At 36.3% G+C, this 27,251-nt stretch overlaps 1 protein-coding gene across 1 annotated transcript in view; it reads left to right on the top strand.

The window, feature by feature from the left end:
- PGAP1 (post-GPI attachment to proteins inositol deacylase 1) overlaps positions 1-27,251 on the top strand; it is a 74,001-nt gene that overhangs the window by 10,666 nt on the left and 36,084 nt on the right. The window contains exons 4-5 of the mRNA XM_063106468.1: positions 9,659-9,830; positions 16,553-16,710. Coding sequence (XP_062962538.1) covers positions 9,659-9,830; positions 16,553-16,710 — 330 coding nt within the window. The remainder of the gene's footprint in view (positions 1-9,658; positions 9,831-16,552; positions 16,711-27,251) is intronic.

The raw sequence follows: 27,251 nt of genomic DNA, 5'->3' as shown, positions 1-27,251 counted from the left end.
ACACCCTTTAGTTATAAGGAAAAGCAAAAATTACCACCATTTGCTCATCTGAAATAATGAAAGCCAAAAACAATAGAATAAAGCTCTGTGAGTGGGGAACTCTCCACCTAAATTTGCATATCCAGCAAAAATGTCTTTCAAAAATGAGGGCAAAATAAAGACATTGTCAGAGTAACATAAACTGGTATTTTTTGCCACCAGTAGAAAGAAGGAAATTGAAAATTACTATTAGAGGTACAGCACAGTAATTGTTGCAGACAATAGATGCTAAAATTAGTGGGTGAAAGTTTGAGGAGATAAAGGATCTTCACATAGTCGCAAAGTATCATTTCCAAAATATTTATTAACTACAATGAGAAAGAATAACTTTACAGTGGAGAAACCTGGCAGATACCATCCTAACCAAGGTTAACATTACCAATAGTATGATATATTGATATCATGAACCACCTTGATATGATACAATGAGAAGGACAAAACATCATTTCAGTGGTATTATTGCCAAAAATGCACAACCTCAGTCTAATCACGCAGAAACTTTAGACACACCCAAATTGAGAGAAATAATACAAAATGACTGACCTGTACTCTCCAAAAGTAACAATGTCATAAAAAATGAGGAAAGTCTTAAAACTGTCACAGATCAGAGGAGACTAAGGAGAAATAACAATAAATGCAAGGTGGGATGCTGGATGGAATACTGAAATAAAAAAGTACTTTAGTGGAAAAATGGGTGAAGTTTAAATTAGTTCTGTTGTTTAGTTAATACAATTATACAATGTTAATTTTCTGATTTTGGTAATTGAGTGTGGTTAGGTAAAATGTTAACATCAGGAGAAGTTAGGTAAGGAATATTTGAGAACTCTTGGCTATTTTTGCAATTTTTCTTAATTGGTTCACAATAAAAAAAGTTAAAAAAATAGTAATTCTTTGCAGCAAATAAATGCATTATGATGCTTATAACTTACTTAGAAGAAAAATATTTGATGATAATGTTGAAAAGGAGAGGAGTAGGAGTAAATAGAATTACTTCACTGCAAGATTCTTCTATGAACTGGTGTAGTACTAATTCATGGTAAACTAATAAGTTAAGGTTACATATTATAATTTCTACAGTAACAAAAAAAAGAGATATAGCTAATGAGAAAATGGAAGAAATGTAATGAAACATAAAAATACTCAATCCAACATCATACTCAGTGGTAAAAAATTGAAAGCTTTTCTGTAAGGTCAGAAACAAGGCAAAAATGGCCACTCTCTTCACTTGTAATCAACATAGTACTAGAAGTCCTAGCCAGAGCAATTAGACAAGAAAAAGAAATGAGAGACAACCAAATTGGAAAAGAACAAGTAAAATTGTCCTTGTTTATAGATTACTTGATCTTATATTTAGAAAACTCTTGTATTAGCCCATTTCTTATTGCTTATAACAAAATGCTTGGAATTGAGTGATTTATAAAGAAAAAATTTACTGCTTACAATTTCAGAGGCTAGGAAGTCCAAAGTCTAGGGAACACATCTGGTGAGTCTTTTTTGGTGGTGGCTTTACAGTGATGCAGGGGTCTCACATGGTAGAAAACAGCAAGAGGAAGAGACCGACCTCCTCATTCACTCTCCTTTTAAAGCCTTCAGAATCATGCCCCTCATCACCATTATTCATCTATTCACTACAGCATGGTCCTACAATCTAATCACCTCTTCAAGGCCCCACCTTTCAATTACTGTAATAGTATTCCCCACCCTGAATAGTTACAGTGGGGATTAAGCCTCACTGAGGTTGGGGAGGCATCCAATCTACAGCAATTCCAAAGGCGCCACAAAAAATACTGTTAGAACTAATAAGCAAAGTCAGTGAATTGCAAGATACAAAATCAACATGCAAAAATCAGTTAAGTTTTTATACACTAACAAAGAACTATCTGGAAAAGAAATTAGGAAAATATTCCCATTTACAATAGATCAAAAAGATTAAAATACTTTGGAATAAACCTAAGAAGGTGGAAGACTCATACACTGAAAACTATAAAACGTTGATGAAAGAAATTAAAGATATGGGGCCGAGCCCGTGGCGCACTCGGGAGAGTGCAGCGCTAGGAGCGCAGTGATGCTCCCGCCACAGGTTCAGATCCTATATAGGAATGGCCGGTGCACTCACTGGCTGAGTACTGGTCACGAAAAAGACAAAAAAAAAAAAAAAAAAAGAAAGAAATTAAAGATATGAACAAAAAGACACCCTGTGTTCACAGATTGGAAGACTTTATCTTGTGAAAATATCCATAATACCCAAAGTGATCTACAGGTTCAATGCAATTCCTATTAAAATTCCAATGGCATTTTTTACAGAAGTTAAAAAAAAAAATTCTAAAATTCACATGGAACTCCAAAGGAGCTCGAATAGCCAAAACAATCTTGCAAAAGAACAAGTCTGGAGGAATCACATTTCCTGATTTCAAAATGTATTATAAAGCTACTATAATTAAGACAGTATGACTGTTTGACATAAAGGCAGACATAGACCCAAGGAACAGATTAGAGAGCCCAGAAATAAATTCACGCATATATGGTCAACTGATCTTCGACAAGGTTGCCAGGAGTAAATGGTAGGGAAAGGATAGTCTCTTCAATAAACAGTGTTGGGAAAACTGGATATTCACATACAAAAGAGTGAAACTGACCCTTATCTCACATAAAAATAAACTCAAAGGGATTAAAAACTTAAACATAAGACCTGAAACTGTACAACTTTTAGAAGAAAACACAGGAGAAAAGCTTCAGGACATTGGTCCTGGCAGTGATTTCATGGATATGACACCAAAAGCACAGGCAACAAAAGCAAAATTAAAGAAGTAAGACTACGTCAAACTAAAAAGCTTCTCTACAGTAAAGGAAACAGTCAACAGAGTGAAAAGGCAGTCTGTGGAATGGGAGATAATATTTGCAAACTGTAAATCTGATAAGGGGTTAATATCCAAAAGATATTTAAGGGACCAAAACAATTCAATAGCAAAAAAAACCCTGTTTACCTGATTTAAAAAATGGGCTAAGGGCGTGAAAAGACATTTCTTCAAAGAAGACATCTAAATAAATGGTCAACAGGTATATGAAAAAAGTCTCAATATCACTAATTATCAGGGAAATGCAAATCAAAAGCACAATGAGGTATCACCTCACACCTGCTAGGATGGCTATTATAAAAAAAAAAAAAGACAAGTGTTGGTGAGGATGTGGAGAAATTGGAACCCTTGTACACTGTTGGAATGCAGAATGGTGCAGCAGCTATGAAAAACAGTATGGAAGTTCCTTAAAAAATTGAAAATAAAACTACCGTATGATCCACCAAGCCCACTTCTGGGTATTTATACAAAAGAATTGACATCAGGATCTTGAAGAGACATTAGCACTCCTATATTTGTTACAGCACTCTTCACAATAGCCAAGATGTAGAAGTTCCCTGAATGTCCATTGATGGATGAATGGATAAAGAAAATGTGATGTATACATATAATGGAGTATTATTCGGCCTTCAAAAAGGAGGAAATTCTGCAATATGTGCTGACATAGATGAACTTTGAGGACATTATGCTGAGTGACATAAGCCAGTCATAGAAAGACAAATGATGCATGATTCTACTTACATGAGATATTTAAAATAGTCTACCTTATAGAAGCAGAGATTGTAATAGTGGTTGCCAGGGGTGGGGGAAATGGGGAGTTGCTAATCAATGGATATAAAGTTTCAGTTATATAATATGAATAAGTTCTAGAGATAGGCTGTAGAACATTATGCCTATAGTTTATAATACTATATCGTGTACTTAAAAATCTGTTAAAAGGGTAGATCTTAAGTGTTCTTACCACAATTTTAAAAAAGCTCAATCCAAAAGGAGGAAAGAACAAAAAAGAGATGAGACAAGTAGAAAACAAATGGTAAGACAGTAGAATTAAACCCAGCTATATCAATAATTACATTAATTGTATTGGATTAAACACTTCAGTTAGAAGGCAGATCTTGTCAGACTGCATAAAAAAAGCAAGACCCGTTCAACTAAATGTTAATCTGTTTTAGAATGAGAAGGTCACTATTTAAACATGGAAGATCCTGACAGATTAAAAGTAAAAGAATGGGGGCTGAGCCCGTGGCGCACTCGGTAGCGTGCTGTGCTAGCAGCGCGGCGACGCTCCCGCCGCGGGTTCGGATCCTATATAGGAATGACCGGTGCACTCCCTGGCTGAGCGCCGGTCACGAAAAAAAAAAAAAAAAAAAAGTAAAAGAATGGGAAAAAATATGCAACTACAGATCATACTAAAGCTGGCATGGTTATATTAATATTGGTTAAATAGATTCCGGGGCAAAGTATATTACCAGTGATAAAGGGGGTCATTTTATAACGATAAAAGGGTCAATTCATAAGAATGCAAAATAATCCTGAATGAATATGCATCTAATGCATGAAGCAAAAATTAACAGAACTAAAGAAAGAAGTAGGTAGATCCACAGTTAGATATGGAGATTTCAACACTCCTCTCTCAGTAATTGATTAAATGAATAAACAGAAAATCAGTGAGGATATAGAAGATTTGAACACTGTTAACCAGCTTAATCTTATTGGTGTTTACAGAACACTATACCCAACAACTGTAGAAACATGTTCTCTTTACATGCACATGGAACATTTACTAAGGTATGCTGTATGTTGGACCACAAAGCAAGTCTCAATAAATTTCAAAGGACTGAAATCATAGGGTATATTTTCTGAACATAGCAGAATTAAATTAGAAATCAACAAAAAGGTATCTGGAAAATCCTCAAATATTTAGAAATTACTTCTAGATAGCCCGGAAATTGAAAACAAAATCACAGGTGAAATTTGAAAATATTTTGAACTGAATTAAAGTGAAAATACAGTGTTAGAATTTGTAAGATTAAAGTAGTGATTAGAAGAAATATAGTCTACATGCTTATTTTAGAAAAGAACTAGGTTTAAAATCAATGATATAAGCTTCCAACTTAAGAAGCTAGAGAAAGAACACAGTAAACTAAGTGGAAGTAAAGAAACAATAAAGATGACAATGGAAATCAGTGAAATAGGAAACACAAACAGCAGAGAAAATAACTTATATCAGTGGCTGATTCTTTGAAAAGATCTATAAAAGTTGATAAGTTTTAGCTAGACTGATTAAGAAAAAAAGGAGGGAAAACACAAATCAGCAATATCAGGAATGAAGGAGGGGACATCACTAGAGAGCCTATGGATATGAAGAAGATGATAAAAGAATATTATGAACAACTTAATGCCAATCAATTTGACAACTCAGATGAAATGCACAAATTCCTGAAACACAAATTATAAAACAGACACAAGAAGAAACAGAAAATCTGAATTGCCCTGTATCTGTTTAAAAATATTTTTTTATTTTTAAAATTTTTATTTATTTATTTTAAATTTTTAAAATTTATTATTAGTATATTCATTCTTGCAAATTGTGATATTTCTTTGTGCCCTTTCCCGACCTATCAATTCCCTAACCTTCTCCCTCCCGCCTCCCCCGTTTAAAAGTTTTTGAACTTATATTTAAAAATCTTATCATCAAGAAAAATCTAGGACTAAGTGACTTCAGTGGTAAAATGTACTAAAGATTTAAGGAAGAATTGATACCCATCTTACACAAACTCTTTCAGAAAATAGAGGAACAGAAAATACAGCTTCATTTTATAAGGCCAGCATAACTCTGATCAAAATCAGAAAAGGACATAAGAAAATAAAACAGAAATGAGGGAAAAATAATACCATCTTACATAAACTCAGAAAAAAAGAGGAAGAGAGAGCACTTAACAGTTCATTTTAAGAAGCCATCAAACCATAATACCAAAATCAAACAATGTCATTGTTTGAAAAGAAAATAGAGATCCAGTATCCCTCATGAACATAAATATAAAATCCTCAACAAAAAATTAGGCTATCAAATCCAGCAATATTTTAAAAGTGTAATAATGTATCATGACCAAATAGGATTTATCCCAAGAATGCAAAATTGGTTTAATATTCAAGTATCAATCAGTGTAATTCATCGTAGGATCATCTTATTAGATGAAAAATCATTTGACTATGTTCAACACCCATTCATGATTTAATGAAATAAAAAGCAAATGCAAAACTCAGTACAGTATGAATAAAAGCAAACTTCCTCAGCCTGAGTAATGATGAGTATTATGCTGAGTTATTATGGGAGAAAACAAGCCGTATTAGGTATAGGACCGTTTACGTATTTGATATTTATAGGGTAAGATAAATAAGATGTGATCACCAAGTGAGATTTATTTCCATAAATGTCACAATTAACAATCAAATGTCTTTGATGTTATATTCTAGGTAGTTTTTTCTTTCTCTGTTTTTTATTTCAGATTTTCTGTTATGCCTATATATTAAATTTAAAATAGAACTAATACATTTTTTTTTAAGTTGAGTCTTTTAGAAAGTAAGATTTCTGTTACAACCAAGTGCAATAGGAGTTAGAGGACAACTGAATTTTGTTGAATTCAAAGGACATTCTGGGTGGAGAAAACCTCATTCATCTCTAAGTCTGTAAGTAAATATAGCAGTGAATACAACAGAAATCCCAGCCCTCATGGAACTTATGTTCTAGTGGGGAGAGGCAGATAATAAACATGATAAATAAGAGAAATATGTACAATCTTACATGGTTATAAGTGCCAGGAAGCACAATAAAATAGGAAAGGGAGATAGGCAGTCAAGGGCAGAAGATTACAATTATAAATAAGGGTACCCAGGGAAGAACTTTTAGGAAGCAGACAATTTAATACACATCAAGTACATGAGAGATTGGCCCATTTTGTTATCTGGGAAAAGAATACTCTAGGCAGAAGAAACAAATGTATGAAGCAGGCACACACATGATGTATTTGAGGAAAAACAAGGAAACTGGTATGGCTGGAGCAGATAGAATGAGTTGGTAAAAGGAGGAGTTGAGGGTGGGAGAGGGCAAGCAGATTGTAGAGCCTTTTAAAGAATTTTTAAGAATTTTGCCTTTTATTTGGAATGATTTGGAAAGCCACTACAGAGTTTTTTGAGTAGAGGAGTGACATGTTCTTATTTAAGTTTTATCATTTTGGCTGCTTTTAAGGATAAACTGAAGGGATGTATGTGTAGAAGCAGAGAGACAAGTTAGGAGGCTATTAGAGCAATTCAGATAAGAAATAATGGTAGTTTATTTTATTTTATTTTATTTTATTTTTGTCTTTTTCATGACCGGCACTCAGCCAGTGAGTGCACCGGCCAGTCCTATATAGGATCCGAACCCGCGGCGGGAGCGTCGCTGCGCTCCCAGCGCCGCACTCTCCCGAGAGCGTCACGGGCTTGGCCCGAAATAATGGTAGTTTAAATCACATTGGTAGCAGTTGAAGTGATGAGAAATGGTCAGATCCGTGTAAATTAATGGTTGAGGCGATGAGATTTGCTGGTAGATCAGGTGTGGAGGGGCAATAAGAGAGGAAAAGAAGAGTTAAGGATAACCCCCAGTTTTTTGGCTGAACACCTGGAAAGATTGAATTGTCATTAAATGTGGTGGGGAAGAATGTGGGAGGAGCAGATTTGGAGGAGATAAGAGTTTAGTTTTAGACAGGTTCAGTTTAAGATGCACATTAGACATCCCAAGTATGGCTATTATGCAATTGGAGCTCAAGGCTAGAGTTCAAGAGAAGAGGTCCAGTCTGGAGATAAGTGCTTGGGGTTGACAATATGTAGATTTATTTAAAGCCTCAAGACTGTTATGAGATCACTGATGGTGTCAACATAGGTATAAAAGGGAAGAGATCTAAGAACTGAGGCTTGGATTACTCCAGTTTTAAGAGATGAGGGAAGATGAGAAGGAACCAGCAACAAAGACTAAAAAGGAGCAGCCAGTGAGGTAAAAAGAGAACTGAGAGAGTAGGTTGTCAAGGAAACCAAGTAAAGTATTTTAAAGAGAAGTGATCAACTATGTCAGATGCTGTTGATAGGTCAAATAAAGTGTGAGGATTAAGAATTGACCATTAGATACGTTGGTGACTTGGCAGGAGGAGTTTTGGTGGCATGTTGGAATGAAAACCTGATTGGAATGGATTTAAGGGTGTATGGAAGTTGAGAAATTAGACAGCAGATAATATATATACAACTCTTTTTGAAGAGTTTTTCTGTGAAGAGTTGTAGAGAAAAGTGTAATCACTAAGGGGAAAGTGAGAGTTAGGAGTGTTTTTATTTTTTAAGGGGAGAATAACAGTGTATTTATATAGTAATGAGGATGGTCTAGTAGAGAGGAGAAAACAATGATGCATGAAGAAAATGAGAAGAATTGCTGGTGTGATGGACTTGAGAAGGCCAAAGGATGTAGGTTTCGGAGCACAGATGTAGATATTGGCTTTTGCTAAGATCAAGTCTGTGTCAGGATCCCCATGACCAGCCCAGGTTTGATGATTCATCGTGAGGATTCACAGGATTCAGCATATCATTGTACTCCTCGTTATGATTTATTACAGTGAAAGGCTGCAAAGCAAAATCAGCAAAGGAAAAAGGTGCATGGGGCAAAATCTGGAGGAAACCAGGTGCATGCTTCAAAAAGTCCTCTCACGGGGGGTCACATAGGGTGCACTTAATTCCTACACCAACAAATCGTGACATGTGTAAGATATTGTCTGCAAGGGAAGCTCATTAGAGACTCAGTATCCATGGTTTTTATTGGTGGCTTATCACGTAGACACCCTCTTCCTAGCACATACCAAACTTGCAGCCTGAGGGACAGCAGGTGTTTATCGTAAACTTTATTGCTTGCACAAGCAGTTTAGGCACAGTGAGCCTTTTTTATCAGTTAGGAAATGGTGGGAACCCCCCAAAATATGAATTCCCAGACTTGAACTAGGAGCCAATGTTGCATGCAGTTCATTCAAAGGATAGTAGTCTGAGGTCTACTGTGTTAACTCTTTTTTGGACAAGGTCCAGTTTATTCATAATAACAAGAGAAAAGGCACATATTAAGGACTGAGGTGGAGGGTGATGAGCAAGAGTTTGGTAGTGGGACTAAGGTTAGTGGTGAAGACAGAAAAGATTATTTAAAAAGCAATGCTTATTTACAAAATAAAATATATAATTGTCAGATAATAATGTTTGAACTACTGGTTTATTTTTAGACCCAAGTGCAATGTAGATAAATAATTTGATGAGACAAGCAATATGATGAGATAGCATATTGCTATAGCAGCTATAATTGTCTTAGCTTTTTTTTGTGGTATTTTCAGTTCCAAACAAATCATCTGATTTCTTATATTTTGTAAAATCTAATATTCTGCTATACAGCAAATGTGATTACACTTCACATTACATGCAATGTAACAAATGGTACAAATATGATTTGCTAGACCGAGTATTTTGATTTTAGTTCAGAAAACCAAGATATAGCTGTTAGAAATGTTTGGTAGAGCATAAAATAGTATGTATACATTCATTAAAATTATATGAAAGTGTATTCCTGTACCTTATGATGGGAGGTTATATAAAGAGTTTAATTTTCCTTTTGTCTTTAAAATTGCTCATATGCAGAGAGAAATATTTAGCATTTTTATTATAATGCTAAGACTTAGTTGTGCCATGGTGATTTTTTTTAATAGGGTCAAGAATTTGCTCCCAAAAGTGTGGCAATAATTGGTCATTCTATGGGTGGCCTTGTTGCAAGAGCATTGCTTACACTGAAAAATTTTAAACAAGATCTGATAAATCTTCTTATTACGCAAGCCACACCTCATGTTGCTCCTGTGATGCCATTAGATCGTTTCATTACAGGTGAGTACTGTTACATAAACACTAACTGACCTCCCCATTGTTGTTCAGGATTAAATAAATAAATCCCTGCAGCTGTTATTCCCTTTAAAATATGTTACAGATTTATCTATGTGTAAAACAGCTTGATTGCAATCAGCACCACCAATTATGAGCATCTCTGTTTATGTCTTTCATCTCAGGCTCATAATTGAAACTACTTTTAGTTTTCTCTGTCTATAGCACCTTAACATTGTTGACATGTATTTTATAATATTTAGGCATTAGGGCTTTAGCTTTAGTTATTCTTGACGAGGATTCCTGTCTCTTAAGATGTGTTTAAACTTTCTGTGTTTTGTTAACTGGTTCAGTACTGTACCCCAAATAAGCTTATATTTAAGTAAAATAGTAGAAATGTCTAGTTTTAAATAAATAGTGAGGTAGAATAGCTCATACTTATTGAGCTCTTATTATATTTCGGGTATTGTATTAAGGACTTCACATGATGTATTACCATACTTAATCCTCATTGCAGTCCTTTGAGATAGGAACCATTATTATCCCCATGCTGATAGATAGTAGAAAGAGGCCAAGGTAAGCTCCTACCCAAAGTAGTGAAGCCAATATTTGACCCTGGCAAACTTGCTTCTGAGCCTGTACTCTTAACCTTTGCATGCTATACTGCCTATTAGTTGAAGTACATTACTATAATGTCTGTAAAAAAGGAGTGGATAATACTATAATCTTGCAGTTCATGATTGATGTCATTTAATAAAATATGATAATGTTACAGGATAAGAATTAAATGCATACTATTTCAACTTTTTGTTAAAGAAAGTTAAGTATTATCTTTGCTGCTTATAGGAATATTGTATGAGGAGAAGAAAATCTTTAGAAATAATTTTTTTTTCCTGGTCACTGAATTTACACAACTTCTTACCTATCAATATTCACATTATCTTAATTTTGATGAAAATTTTGTTTGTACTTAAGTGAAAAATATCTCCCAGTGACTCCAAACCAAAGTAGTTTTCTAAAGTGCCTATCTTAACATAACAACATTGCCAAGGAATAATTTATTTGCTGGAAGTATCTGGTGCGATAGTATTTATTGTGAAGTTTGATTTTTCTGTTATAACATTTAAAACTTTACCTGTAGAAATCTTTTAATAATTTTATTCTTGAATTTGTTTAAATCTCTTGTACTACTAATAATCATAAATTTTAAAAATTTTATTTATTAATATTATTACTTTTTTACATTCTAACATGTTGCAGAGTAGTTGAGGAGGAGGGGGAGATGGGAAGGGAGAAGGAAATAGGATGGGAGGAGTAGGAAGGAGGGAGGGCTTGGTTGAGGCCCATGGCATGCCCCTCATTCCAGCAGAGGAGACCAGGGTGATTCTGGCAGCGGCTGGTTGGTCATCGCTGGACTGGTTGCAGATGTTGGGGGAACATGGCCAAGGCCCTTGGCCACCTGCCACCCTGGCTTGGGAGCCCAGGGTGCTGCTTCCTGTGGTGGCTCAGTGGTCGTTGCTGGGCTGGTTGTGGTTGTTGGTGGGGTGTGGCTGAAGCCCACTGCCCCCCATTGCCCTGGTTTGGGAGCCTGGGGCATTTCCTGCGGTGGCTGAGTGGTTGTCGCTGGGCTGGGTGTGGTCATTGTGGGGGCATGGCTAAGGCCCACAGCCCTCTCCCTTCCCTGGCTTGGGAGCCCAGGGGCCTCTGGTCCTTCTCAGTTTTACTGATGTTTTTGGTGGTGTTAGACCTTTGCTAGTTAATAACAGACTTCATCTCTGGTCTATGGGAATTTTGTTTTTTCTTTCAGTTCTGTGTTGGATTATTTGCTGTTCCCACCACTTAAACTCTGCAGTGGAACTAATACGTTGTCCTTTGCTTACTGCTAAAATGGGGGGAACTTCCTGTGGGGACCAGCATTTGAGCCCTGTAGTTGAGCTAAATTGCTGCTTTGCTGCTGATTCTCTGGGGGAGGCTTTTTGTGCAGCTCAGGTTTTAATTGTTAATTTTGTGTGTACTTCCAGGTCTGGTGAGGTCCAGTATACCTGGGTTGTGTGGAAACTCTGGTCTGGGCCTGAGTCTTTTCAGCAAACTGCACCCTCTGCTGTTCTGTATTCCTGACCAGTGTCCACTGAGTGGTGCTGCGCTGATTGGAGAGCAGATCAGCTGTCCATGCTGTGCCCCAGTGTTCCCCTGGTGGCCTGTCTCCCCCACCACCCACACTCTAAGCACTTCCCATGGGATGGGCTGTGCGCCGGTACCTTGTGATGACTCACCATCTCTGAGGGGCTCCTTTTTTTAGTTATCTGTGGCTCCTCGCTCCTATGTGGGTTCACGGGAACCCTGTTAGTGGTCTTGCTGGTCTGGAGGCCACCAAGGCCCTCTTCTTCCCTGCAGCCTCCAAGCAACTTCATACAAACGGCACAGATGCGGCATTTGCCAGTTCTTGCTCTGTGGAGCCTTGAAGCTTCCAGGGCTTGAAATGGTGGGAGCAATTCTTTCTTTCTCTCATCATGGCTTCTCCTGCTTTCATGTACTCTGTAGGTTTCTCCTTCTCTTCCCCTGAGATCTAGCAGCTCCAGCTTGGCTGTAGTTGCTTTTTAATACTTGTAAATTGGTTGATTTGTGGAAGAGAGTGATGCTAGGGACTGTCTATTCTGCCATCTTGACCAGAAGCCAATGACCATAGGTTTAGAAAAAAAAAAAATCAAAGGCCAAAAGTTATGGTACTTGTCACCACAATTGAGAACTCTTTCTGTCATTGCATTTTGTATGGTATATGTAGATGAACCATGTAAGTTAAATTATAATGACCCAAAATACATTAAAAAAATATTTTTGAGTAATGTACTTTCAATAGAGTCAGGCTTTATTGTTTTGAAGGATGGTGTTGGTCTATCTCTAAAAGTCTCAAACTGAAAGTGATTCTTAGGGTCAAGATGCCCTTCCTATAATGAGTAAGCCTCTTTCTTTTCATTCTGTATTTATTTTTTATTGCATTGTCAGAATTAGAATGAAAAAGAAAAGAACTAGTTCAAGGGGCCATGAATTTTAAGTTTTGAGAGACAGATCCATATGACCTCCAGAAGAACATTCCCTGAGTACTTGGTGATATATTTCCCTTGAATAAGGGGAGGGAGGCCATGCACTGGGCTGTATACTCTAGATGGGCCTGCTCTAGCCCTGCCCTTTCCCACAGGGTGAAAAATGCGCAGGCTAAGCAGTCTCCCTACTTGAAGCCCACATCTTTACTTCTAGATCATAATCCACTTAACCAGGTCTCCAGACTTTTTTTTTTGCTCAGTTCCAGGGCCTGTGTGGGCCTCTTATCTGGCTTTGTTTTCCTGAGGGCAGGTATGTATAATCCTAAATTTGAGTTGTGGCCAAGGGGTAGCTCGGCAGGAAGTATAGACAGAGCTTGGTTGTGTACATGAGGTCCTCGTGATGCAGGGTGGAATTGGGATGGGAAGAAAAGGAGGACAGCATAGCAGTGGGCCAGAGATCCACTTTCCCTGTGTTGCCATAATCCTGTATCCAACTCTGAGGTGTCTGAGAATTTTTAATTTGAATCTGACCTTCCAGGTTATTTCAATGATATATTTGTCAATGTCAGAAAATATATTTGATTTAATAGTTAGTTAACTGGAATTTTGACTTTTAAAAGATTTAGACATATGGCATATGTATCCCCTTGGTACTCTTATCCCAGGCCCTCCAGATGTTAGGATTGGGTTGGCTAGCTAAGTAAATACTGCTGAGATTTTCAAAGGCGGGACTTGCTCTACCAAATGTTTAAAGCCCTGAGTAGGATCAAATGCGAGGATAAAAATGCATTAAGTTTTGATAATCAGAAAAAGAAGTTGAACTCCCTTGCCCTGGCCTCAATTTAATAATCTCTGACACAAATTTTCTCACCTTCCATAGACAAAGTGAAAAGTTGTCTGCAGTTTTTTCCCGTTGAACTGCTTATTACACTAAATGGGTACAACCCTAACCCTGGATTTTTCACAGCAGCATAGTCCTAAGACTAATGTCAGTGGTATTGTACTGATAGATTGTATTGTAAGAACTTAAATAGTACTTTGTGTGGTGGTTGTTGGGCAGAGTACAAAATTGCTAAGCAGGGACACTGCCATGATAGGGAAGGATCTACTGCTCTTTTTTTAAACCAGTTTATTCATTTATTTTTACCATTTATTTTATTTTATTTATTTTTATTGAAACATAGTTGATTGTACATATATGTGGGATACAGAGCTGAATATGAATACCTGTGTGCAATATATGATGTGCAAATCAGGGTAATTAGTATATTCAACATTATACAATGTAATTTTTTTTGTGGCCCTTTACCAATTCCTTGCTTACCCCTCTCTCCCTCCCCCTTTCCCACCTGTTCTCTCCTTTTGAAAGTTCATTGTGTTATTGTGATCATTGCATCTTTCATTCTTTCTTTTTTTTATTTATTTGTTTATTTTTTTTAGCTCCCACCTGTGAGTGAGGACATGGGGTATTTTTCTGTGCCTGGCTTATTTCACTTAACATAATTTTCTTGAAGTTCATCCATGTTGCTGCAAAGGGCAGGATTTCATTCTTCTTTTTATGGCAGAGTAGTATTCCATTGTGTAAATATACCACATTTTTCTTATCTGGTTGTCTGACGATGGGCATTTAGGTTGGTTCCAACTCTTGGCTATTGTAAATAGAGCTGCAGTAAACATGGGAGTGCAGGTATCCCTTCAGCATGATGATTTCCATTCCTTTGGGTATATACCCAGCAGTCAAACTGCTGGGTCATACTGCAGTTCTATCTGTAGTTGTTTGAGGAACCTCCATACCGTTCTCCATAATGGCTGCACCAATTTACAGTCCCACCAGCAGTGTAGGAGGGTTCCCCCTTTCTCTGCATCCTCACCAGCATTTGTTATTCTCTGTTTTTTTCATAGAAGCCAGTCTGACTAGGGTGAGATGATATCTCAGTGTGGTTTTGATTTTCATTTCCCTGATGCTGAGTGATGTTGAGTACTTTTTCATGCCTCAGCCATTTGTATATCTTTCTTTGAGAAGTGCCTGTTCAGCTCCTTTGCCCATTTTTTCATCTGGTTATTTGTGGGCTTTTTTACTGTTGTTTGAGTTCCTTGTGTATTCTGGGTATTAATCCTTTGTCGGTTGCATGGTTTGCAAATATTTTCTGCCACTCTGTAGGTTTTCTTTTCACTTTGTTTATTTCTTTTGCTGTGCAGAAGCTTTTTAGTCTGATATAATCCCATTTGTTTATTTTTTTCTTTTGTCACTTGTGCTTTTGGGGTCATGTTCATCAAGTCTTTGCCTAGTCTTACTTCCCGAAGTGTTTCCCCTATGTTTTCTTTGAGGGGTTTTGTAGTTTCAGGATGTATATTTAAGTCTTTAATCCATTTTGAGTTGATTTTGGTATATAGTGAGAGGTATGGGTCTAGTTTCATTCTTCTATGTATGGATGTCTAGTTTTCCCAGTACCATTTATTGAAGAGGCAGTCTTTTCCCCAAAGTATGTTCTTGGTGCTTTTGTCGAAGATCAGTTGGCTATAAGTATATGGGTTGATTTCTGGGTTCTCTATTCTGTTCCACTGGTCTGACTATCTTTTTATGCCAGTCCCATGCTGTTTTGGTAGTATAATTTGAAGTCAAGTAGTGTTATTCCTCTGGCTTTTTTTTTTCCCCCCTCAGAATTGCTTTGGCTGTTTGGAATCTTTTGTTGTTCCATATGAATGTTAGGATTTTTTTTTCTATTTCTGTGAAGAATATCATTGATATTTGATGGGAATTGCATTGAATCTGTAGATCACTTTGGGAACTATGGACATTTTCCGTGTTAATTCTTCCAATCCAAGAGCATGGAATGTCTTTCCATCTTTTTGTGTCTTCCTTAATTTCCTTCAACAGTGATTTGTAGTTCTCCTTTAGAGATCTTTTACGTCTTTGGTTGAATTTATTCCTAGGTATTTTATTTTTTGGTGACTATTGTAAATGGGCTAGCTTTCTTCATTTCTTTTTCTGCTAGTTCATTGTTGGAGTATAAAAAGGCTACTGATTTTTGTGTGTTGATTTTGTATCCTGCAATTTTACTGAAATTGCGTATCAACTCTAAGAGTCTTTTTGTAGAGTCTTTAGGTTTTTCTATATATAGGATCATATCATCTGCAAACAGGGACAGTTTAACTTGGTCGTTTTCAATCTGGATGCTAAACCACTTTATGAGGGTAATTGGTATACAAAAAACTGCATATATTTAATGTACACAATTTGATGGGTTGGAACATATGTGTACACCATGAAATGAACACCACTAATGTCTATGACTCTTTAACATGATAAATTCTTATTTGAGGGAGAATTTTAGGTTTTTCTCTATGCTGTACTTTGTGGCTCATGAACAGGCATCATCTTTATGGAATATAGAGACATGTTTGCATACGGACATATCAAAACTAATAAAATTTGGGTATCTTTTTCTTTATTGATGCTTTTAATAACTCTTAGTATTTGTACTCTGATTTAATGGGGAAGTAGTGTATGTATAAAGATGCTGATTTTACTCAAAATGGGGAAATGTGAATAACACATTGTTTATAGATCAGATGGCTTAAGTAGAAATTCAGTTAAACATTAGTATTACTGTATAGCAGTCTTATTGTTGCAGGGAATGACTGACTACTAGTTTTTAATGTCTCTCTTCTTTTATTCCCTTCCAGATTTTTATATGACTGTAAATAACTATTGGATTCTAAATGCTCAACACATAAATTTAACCACACTTTCTGTAGCTGGAGGATTCCGGGATTACCAAGTTCGTTCAGGACTGACTTTTCTACCAAAATTAAGCCATCATACGAGTGCCTTATCTGTTGTGGTAATCTTTTTAAAGGTTCTACTGAAATAATAGCATAATGGACTCAATGGAGCTTGCAAGGAAAAATAACATGTAGCTGCTTGGAAATGACTGCTGAATTGGTGGTGTATGCCTGCTGTGTGTGCATGGATGTGAATGTGTATGTGAGAGAAAGAATGAATGAATGAATATGAATGTGTTGGGAGGGAAGTGTCATGGATGCTTATGTCCATGGAAAGTAAAAAGGATCTTAGAACTTTGTGAAAATGACTCTTACTTATGAGTAATAATTTTTGCTTGTTCAACATAAGAGCCTATCCATTGATTAGAGTTGAACTCTAAGAAAGTATGGGCTGAAGTCATAAGAGAATCTAGCTATATCTGAGTATTATACTCTATGCAGTAGAAGTGAAATATCAAACATATCACATACTCTTGAACACTAAACTTGAATGGAGTTTTACCAATTTTGTTTTGCCAATGATGGGCTTTGACATATAATTATAAATACCACCCTGATCAATTAATTTGCTAATTATTCTTCCCTGCCAGGACATCGAGTTCTTGGTCTCTAACTGGGATACATAACTTATATAAAGTGAATTCAAGTTTACTTTGGGACTTCTTTCTTGTATGTTTCACCTTGAAGTCTTCAGTTAAGATCTTAACTTCTTAACTCAATAGACACATCATCTTCAAATATAATTTATTTTCTAACGAGAATCCATAGAGTGTGTTCTGCCTGTTCCTCATGCTTTTTAGGAAATAGTGGTAGAAAATCGTGGTTTCATAGTTGTGCCTCTTCACAGATACTCCTTTGTTGATCACATCTGCTGCTGCCCCACCTTAGGTTACTGTTCATTCATTAAATAGGTATTTACGGAATGTTTGCCACATTTAGAGCAAAAATTATTATGCTCTTTTGCTATTAGCCACCATTTTCTCATAACTAGAGGAATTGGGTTGTTGTCAGAATAGCTATGGAACTAAATTAGGAAATCTCTCAAGCCTCATTATTGGTGGTATGAATCTTGTTATTTGGTGTTGAATATTTTGGCAGATATTTGCTAGAAGTCCTCAAATTAAGTGTCATCTCTTTAGTAAACACAGGTGATTTAGTCATATAGAATTGTAAATAACTTACTTTCTAGACTTGGTCTGGAACATGATGCTGTATTGATACCACATCCTGAACCTTATCTTTTAAAGAATGTTGGTCTTTTTAATTGTGTGTGTGTGCATGCGTGTATGTATTTTCCTGTTTCCTGTTGCCTTCAAGACAGCTTGTATTTCTGATTTCTATATCTCTGATGAAAATATTTTTCTCATAGATGGCTATTGTATAACCTGAGTTTTATTTTTTTAGCCCCTAGATAGTGTACAGGCTTTCATATATCTACCTGTATATTCACTGTTAAAAAACAATTATTAAGAAGTAACAATTTTTTAATGATTATTTCAGAAACATTTAAATGACATTTATATCCATTCGAATTAGAACAGTCATTTAAGTTAGAGACCATGATTGTATTAGTAGGGTAGGCACAACTGCTCTAATATATTCCCACACAGGTAATGGCACTTAAACGTGAAAGAATGTTTTATGTTTTACTCATGTAACTCTCCTAGGTGGGTATTTAGTTTGGTGTGTGGTTTTCCAGGGGGTCCATTTTAGGGACCATAGCTGAAAACAAGCATCCCCATGTTGAATGCTTTACTGCCAATTTTTCTCTAGTCATCACTATTTGAAGCCACAGGAAGGAGGAAAGAGCATGGGGGAGAGCGTCAGGCCTAGAAATGAGCACTCGTCACTCTTGCTGACATATTAAAGAAAACTCAGTCACACCTTAAAGCAAGACAGGCTAAGAGATGTAATCTAGCCAAGTGTGCAAGAAAGGAAGAGTGGATTTTAGTGAGCATTTAGCAAAGTTTTCATCACAACAGTAATGAGCAACTGCCTTTTTTATTTGTGTTGCCTTTCCTTTTCCAACTCTAGCACACACGTATTCATTGAACTGAATGAAAGTAAACCAGTTTTATATTTTTGGTAATGGTAAATGCTGTCTACTAAGAGTCCTTACTCTACTGAGTACCTAATATAATCTAAGAACCACAGTGAGCTCTGGTTGTGCAATTTTTTTGTAAGCTGTCAGCAGGATTTCCTAAATACATCAAATGCTGTAAATTCAACAAGTGAGCTGTAGATTCCTCCCATTTCATAACCCGGAACTCAAAGACATTATTATGTACAAGGGTGACAATGGCTCCTTGGAAGTTACACATACCTTTTTTTTTGTTTCAGTTCATTTATTAAAAAGGCGTTTTAGACCTTTAAATTTTCTTGCATCTGTGCTGTGAGTCTCACATTTCATTTTGACAGTTCGGGTGATGGCAGCTCATTGTGTCTTCAATGGTGCATAAAGAGATGTTGTAAAAAACAAAATCAGATTTACTTATTGAGCCTCTATTGTGTGTAAGACGCAATTCACAGAGAGGTATGAAAAGGAGTCACTTGTTCTTGAAGGGTGCTGTGGCATTAAGAAATCTTCTTTATGTATTTATTTTTTTACCACATCAGTATTTTTAATGTAGGATAGGAAAATATTAAAAACAGTGACTCTCCTACCTAATATTTAATTGTATAAAAAATTATTCACAATATTCCATTCTGTTGTTTTTCTTTTATGTGTTTAAAACACACTCACCTCTTTCCTACTTTAGGGTCTTTTCCTATACATTCTTCTTTACTAGGAACTTTGTTCCTCCTCTTAAAATTTCTAGTTCCTTCCCATTCATCAGGCCTGTACAAGTCATTAGTGCTGCTCATCAATATCCAATTTTCCTTTCTTTTCAGGCACATGGGAAATTGTACAACTCTGCTCCCTTTAAGATGAGGTATAGCCATGTCATGTGACTTTTTATTGCCAATAACATGAGAACAGAAGTGTCACTTCCAGGCAAAAGCTTTTAAGGGCTAGCGTGTAAGTCACCATATCCTCCTCTGCTTCAGCAACCATGGAGACGTGTTGAGATGGAGTCTCCTTCACTCCAAGTCCCTAAATAACTAAGAGAATCAAAGCTCCTCTGCCAACTTACATTGAACACTTGGTTATATATAGTTAACTGAAATTAGCCTTTATTTATTAAGTAAACAAAGCATAGAGATTTTGTGATTGGTTGTTGAAGCAGCATAACCTAGATCAACCTGACTAATACAAGGTCTCAGATTAAATGGCATCTCTTCAGAGTGGAATTTCTTACACAATCATTTAAAATCCCTTTAATCCATTATCTTAGAAACCTCTTTCCTTCAGAGCACTTATCACTACATATGTACTTATAGTTTTTTTTTTGACAGATGAATAACAAAATACTCTGTAGAAAGTAGGGCTTCAAATTTTCACAAAAACTGGAGGTATAAAAAATTAAAATTTACTTATTTCATTTTATAATCTCTACAGTTATTTGGAATAGCTCTCTAAAGCCTTCCAAAAGCATGCAAATATCAAATTAATTTCAACAGAAAAAGATGAATAAACTTCTCAAAGGCAAATTAATTTCTAATCAAATCAACAAGTCCACTTAATAAAAGAAAATCAAGAACAGAAATTAAATATCTAAGTTTAGCAACATAAATTGCATAAAAAGTCAATAAAACATTGTAAACACAAGAGCACTTCAGAAAGTTTGTGCAAAAATAGAATAAAAAGATAATGGAAATCTTTCCATGAACTTTTTGTTTAAGTTCTTACTTTTTTTTTTTTAAAGACTAAGATTATAGAAGATATGTTCTCTGACCATAATAACAGAAAGAAATTTAGAAAACTCACAAATGTGTCAAAATTAAACAACACTTTCTTAAATAAACGATGGGTAAAAAGAAAAATTGCAGAGAAATTAGAGAGTACTTTGAGATAAAGATAAAAACTCCAGCTTATCAGTATCAAAATTTATAGAATGCAGGGCTAATGCAGTGCTTAGAAGAAAATTTACACTTGTAAACAACTATATTAAAAATAAGAAAAATCTCAAATCAGTAATGTAAACTTCTACCTAGAAAATAAGAAAAGTAGAGCAAACTAAACAAAAAGCAAATATAAGTAGGAAATAGAAAAGATTACAACAGAAATATATGAAATAAGGAATTAAAAAACAGTAGAGAAAATGAACAAAACCAAAAGTTGATTCTTTCTTTCTTTTTATTTATTTATTTACTTCGTAAATTTTAACTTCTCTATATACATTGTAGTTGATTTTAGTGACCCTTTACCTGTTCCTCTTCCCCCCCTCTATCCCTTCCCCCACTACGTCATATCTGTTCACTTGTTTTAATAAGATCAAGGAATTGTTGTGATTGTTCTGTCTTCTCCCCCGCCCCTTATTTCTTTGTGTGTTTGTTTGTTTGTTTGTTTGTTTGTTTATTTTTAGCTCCCACAAATAAGTGAGAACGTGGTATTTCTCTTTCTGTGCCTGACTTGTTTCACTTAATATAATTTTCTCTAAGTCCATCCATGTTGTTGTGAATGGTAGTATTTCATTCTTTTTTATAGCAGAATACAATTCCATTGTGTAGATATACCTCACTTTCCTTATCCAGTCATCTGATGATGGACATTTGGGCTGGTTCCAACTCTTGGCTATTGTAAATAGTGCTGCAATTAACATTAGAGTACAGGTATCCCTTCAGCATGATGACTTCCATTTCTCTGGGTATATTCCCAACAGTTGAATAGCTGGGTCATATGGTAGAACTATCTGTAATTGTTTGAAGAACCTCCATACCATTTTCCATAAAGGCTGCACCATTTTGTGGTCCCACCAACCACATATGAGAGTTCCTTTTTCTCCGCAATTTCTCCAGCACTTATCATTCTCAGTCTTTTGGATATTAGCCATCCTGACTGGAGTGAGATGGTATCTCAAAGTGGTTTGATTTGCATTTCCCAGATGCTGAGTGATGTTGAGCATTTTTTCATGTGTCTGTTGGCCATTTGTATATCTTCCTTTGAGAAATGCCTATTCAGCTCCTTTGCCCATTTTTTAATTAGGTTATTTGTTTTTTTGCTATAAAGTTGTTTGAATTCCTTGTGTATTCTGGATATTGATCCTTTGTCAGATGTATATTTTGCAAATATTTTCTTTCACTGTGTTGGTTGTCTTTTCACTCTGCTGATTGTTTCTTTTGCTGTGCAGAAGCTTTTTAGTTTGATATAATCCCATTTGCTTATTTTACCTTTAGTTGCCTATGCTTTTGGGGTCATAGTCATGAAGTCTGTACCCACTCCTACTTCTTGGAGTGTTTCCCCAGTGTTTTCTTTAAGGAGTTTTATTGTTTCAGGATGTATATTTAATTCTTTAATCCATTTTGAGTTGATTTTTACATGGTGAGAGGTACGGGTCCAGTTTCATCTTCCTACATATTAATATCCAGTTTTCCCAACACCATGTGTTGAAGAGGCAGTTTCTTCCCCAGTGTGTAGACTTGCTGCATTTGTCAAAGATTGGATGGCTGTATGTGTATGGGTTCATTTCTGGGTTTTCTGTTCTTTTCCATTGATCTCTGTTTCTGTTTTTATACCAGTACCATGCTGTTTTGGTTATTATAGCTTTGTAATATAGTTTAAAGTCAGGTAGTGTTATGCCTTCAGTTTTATTTTTTTTGTTCAGGATTGCTTGGGCTATGCATGGTCTTTTGTTAGTCCATATATATGTCTGGATAGTTTTTTCCATTTCTGAGAAAACTGTCATTGGAATTTTGATGGGGATTGCATTGAATCTGTAGATCACTTTGGGTAATATGGAGATTTTCACAATGTTAATTCTTCCAATCCAAGAGCATGGGATATCTTTCCAGTTTCTTGTATCCTTTTTAATTTATCTCAACAGTGGTTTGTAGTTCTCTTCATAGAGATTTTTCACATCCTTGGTTAACTTCATTCCTAAGAATTTTATTTTTTTGGTGGCTATTGTAAATGGGCTAGCTTTCTTGATTTCTTTTTCTGCATGTTCACTGTTGGAGTATAGAAATGCTACTGATTTTCGTATGTTGATTTTGTATCCTGCAACTTTGCTGAAATCATTTATCAACTCTAAGAGTTTTTTGTAGAGGCTTTAGGCTGTTCGGTATAGGATCATTTCATCCACAAACAGGGATAGTTTGACTTCGTCTTTTCCAATCTGGATGCCCTTTATTTCCTTCTCTTTTTTGATTTCTCTGGCTAGTACTTCCAACACTATGTTGAATAGGAATGGTGAGAGTAGTCATCCTTGTCTAGTTCCTGTTCTTAAAGAAAAAGCTTTCAGCTTTTCCCCATTCAGGATGATATATAATGATAAGCCCACTGCCAAATATTGTTATATGGCTTTAATTGTGTTGAGGTACTTTCCATCTATACCTACCTTGTAGAGAGTCTTGATCATGAAAGAATGTTGAATTTTGTCAAATGCTTTTTTAGCATCTATAGAGATGATCATATGGTTTTTGTCTTTGGTCTTATTGATGTGGTGTATCACATTTATTGATTTGCTTGTGTTGAACCAACCTTGCATCCCTGGGTTGAATCCCACTTAATCATGGTGTATAATTTTGTGTATGTGTTGCTGTATTCTGTTTCCTAGTATTTTAGTGAGGATTTTTGCATCTATATTCATCAAGGATATTGGCCTTTAGTTTTCTATTTTTGATGTATCTTTGTCTGGTTTTGGTATCAGAGTGATGTTTGCTTCATGGAATGAGTTTGGGAGAAAGGCCTCTATTTCAATGTTTTGTAATAGTTTGTAGAGAATTGGTATCAATTCCTCTTTGAAGGTTTGATAGAATTCTGCAGTGAATCCGTCTTGTCCTGAGCTTCTGTTTGCTGGGAGCCTTCTGATAACACCGTCAATCTCTTTTATTGTTATTGGTCTGTTCAGATTTTCTACATCTTCTTGGCTCAGTTTTAGTAGTTGATATGTGTCCAGAATTTTATCCATATCCTCCAGATTTTCAAATTTGTTGGCATATAGTTGTTTATAGTAGTCTCTAATGATTCCTTGTATTTCTGAGGTATTAGTTGCAATATCCTTTTCATTTCTAATTTTTGTTATTTGGGTCTTCTCTCTTCTTTTCTTAGTTAGCCTTGGTAAAGGTTTTTTAATTTTATTTATCTTTTCAAAAAACCAACTTTTTGTTTTATTGATCTTTTGTATTGTTTTTTGCGTTTCTATTTCATTTAGTTCTGCTCTGATCTTAATTATATCTTTCCATCTACTATCTTTGGTTTTGGATCGTTCTTGTTTTTCCGGATCTTTAAGGTGAAGTGTTAGGTTGTTTATTTGCCATCTTTCCTTTCTTCTGAAGTAAGCATTTAATGTGCTAAATTTCCCCCATAATACTGCTTTTGCAGTATCCCACCAGTTTGGGTATTATATGTCGTTATTTTAATTAGTTTCAAGAAATTTTTTGATTTCCTGTTTAATTTCTTCTTGGACCCATGTGTCATTAATAGAAAGTTGTTTAATTTCCATGTGTTGGTGTAGTTTCCAGAGTTTCATTTGTTATTGATTTCTAATTTTAATCCATTGTGATTGGAAAAAATACATGGAAGAATTCCAGTTTTTTTGAATTTGTTGAGACTTGCTTTGTGACCTAATTTGTGGTCTATCCTGGAGATGTTCCATGTGCTTATGAGAAGAATGAATATTCTGAGGTTGTTGGATGGAATGTACTGTAGATACCTGCCAAGTCCAATTGGTCTAAAGTGTTGTTTAGATCTTGTGTTTCTCTATTGATTTTTTGCCTAGATGATCTGTCCAATGTTGAGAGTGGGGTGTTCAGGTCCCCTGCTATTACGGTGTTATTGTCTATCTCATTCTTGAGATCTAATAGTGTTTGCTTTATAAATCTGGCTGCTCTGACATTGGGTGTGTATATATTTATGATTGTTATATCTTCTTGATGGATAGATCCTTTTATGATTATATAGTGGCCTTCTTTATCTCCTTTTATGGTATTTGCTTTAAAGTCTATTTTATCTGATACAAGAATAGCTATTCCAGCTCATTTTTCATTTCTATTTGTATGGTATATCTTTTTCCATCCTTTCACTCTTAGTCTATGTGTGTCTTTACAGGTGAGGTGAGTCTCTTGAAGGCAGCTTATTGTTGGGTCCATCTTTTTAATCCAGTCAGCCAGTCTGTGTCTTTTGAGTGGGGAATTTAATCTCTTTACATTTAGAGTTATTATTGAAAGGTGTTGATTTACTCCTAGCATTTGATTGATCTTTGTTTAGATGTCTTAAGAACCTTTTGTTCCTTTCTTTCTAATTTTCTGTTTGTCTTCTGTATTTGTTGGTTTCTTGGGGTGGTAGATAAACTATTTTTTTCTTTATTGTTAGCATTTTTATTTTACTGGTAGGTTTTGTTCTTTCTTGAGTATTCATGGCAGTGATGGTTGTTTTTCAGGTATCAAACCCAGTACTTCCTCAAGAATTTCTTGTAAGGCTGGTCATGTGGTAGTGAACTCCCACAGATTTTGTTTGTCTGAGAAATATACTATTTGTCCTTCATTTCTGAAGAATAGCCTTGCCGGGTACAATATTCTTGGCTGTCAATTTTTGTCCTTTAGTATTTTGAATATATCATCCCATTCTTTTCTGGATTTTAGGGTTTCTGATGAAAGTCAGATATTATTCTGACTGGGGCTCCCTTATAGGTGACTTGACACTTCTGTCTTGCAGCTTTTAAGATTCTCTCTTTGTCTTTGAGTTTTGCCAGTTTGACTATAACAAGTCTTGGAGAGGACCTTTTTGGGTTGAATATGTTTGGGGATCTTTGGGCCTCCTGAATCTGAAGCTCTGTGACTTTCCCTATACCTGGGAAGTTTTCTGCTACTATTTTGTTGAATATGTTTTCAGTGCCATTTCCTTTTTCCTTCCATTCTGGAATACCCATGATTCATATATTTGAGCGCTAAAGGTTGCCTGTTATCTCTCTTAGATTTTCTTTAGTTTTTGAAACTCTGTTTTTCTGTTTTCTGGTCTGCCTGTGTTAATTCAGACAGCCTGTCTTCAAGGTCAGAAATTCTCTCTTCTACTTGTTTTAGCCTGCTGGTTGGACTCTCTTTTGTGCTTTTTATTTCATTGAATGAATCCTTCAGCTCCACAAGCTCTGCTACGTTGTTTTTCAGGGCATTGATTTCTTTGTACATTTCTTCTTTCAGTTCCTGTATATTTTTTATCATTTCATTGTGTTGTCTGTGTTTTCTTGTATCTCATTTAGTTTCCTTAGAATTTTTGCTCTATATTTCCTGTCAGTCATTTCAAATACTTCCTGTTCTATAGGATCTAGAGCTTGAGAGTTATTCTTTTCCTTTGGTGGTGATGTACTTTCTTGATTTTTCATATTTTTGGTATCTTTCGTTTGGTGTTAGTCATTGTGGCAGGGGCTATCACAGTCCACTCGTTTCACCCTGATGTCTGGCCTGGATCCTGAAGGGACTGCCAATTCTGGGCAGTGGAACAAGCCTGGGCTAGGGGTCCCACGGTGCCTGGCTTTTCTGGCACAGCTGACTCAGGGCATGTGGGTCCAGTGGCTCTCAGGCCTCTCCAGGCAGCAGGGACTGACCTGGGCTTGGGGTCCTGCAGCACCTGCCTGTTCTGGTGCAGCTGACTCGGTGTGTGTGGGCCTGGCAGCTCGGAGGCCTCTCTGCACAACAGGGACTGGACTTGGCTCTGGGTCCCACGTCACCTGCTTCATCCCACTCTGCTGACTCAGGGCATGTGGACCTGGCAGCTCTTGGGCCTCCCTGTGCATTAGCTACTGGCCTGGACTGGGGGTCCCATAGTGCCTGCCTCTTCTGGTGTGGCTGACTCAGGGCATGTGAGCCTGGTGGCTCTCGGGCTTCTCTAAGTGGCAGGAACCAACCTGGGCTGGAGGTTCTGTGGTGCCTGTCTTTTCTGGCATGGCTGACTTGGGACATGTGGGCCTGGTGGCTCTCAGGCCTCTCTAAGTGGCAAGGACTGACCTGGGCTGGAGGTCCCGCAGCGCCTGCCTTTTCTGGCATGCCTGACTCGGGTGTGTCCAAAAGTTGATTCTTTAAAAAGAGCAACAAAATTTGCAAACCTTTATCTAGACTGACCAAGAAAAAAAAAAGAGAAAACTGAAAGTGCTAAAATCAGAAATAAAGCAGGGGCATTATTATATTGTCACTATGGCTTTTCATGGTAGTAAGATTTAGTTTCTTTCTCTTTCTGGCTCATATTTTTATTCTGCCAGTGGGTTTTGTTCTTTCTTGTGCATTTGTGGTAGTGATTATTATTCTTTGGGTTCCAGATGCAGGACTTCCTTGAGGATTTCTTGTAGGGCTGGTTCTGTAGTGGTGAACTCCCACAGCTTTTGTTTTTCTGGTAAATACACTATTTTTCCTTCATTTCAGAAGGATAGTCTTGCTGAGTACAGTATTCTTGGCTGGCAGGGTTTTTTTCTTTTAGTATTTTGAATATGTCATCCCATCTTCTTCTGGCCTATAAAGTTTCTGTTGAGAAGTCTGCTACTAGTCTGATAGGGGCTCGCTTATAGGTGAC

The sequence above is a fragment of the Cynocephalus volans genome, chromosome 1, assembly GCF_027409185.1.
Source record: "Cynocephalus volans isolate mCynVol1 chromosome 1, mCynVol1.pri, whole genome shotgun sequence".
Lineage (NCBI taxonomy): Eukaryota > Metazoa > Chordata > Mammalia > Dermoptera > Cynocephalidae > Cynocephalus > Cynocephalus volans.
This window is presented reverse-complemented; position numbering and strand designations above follow the sequence as displayed.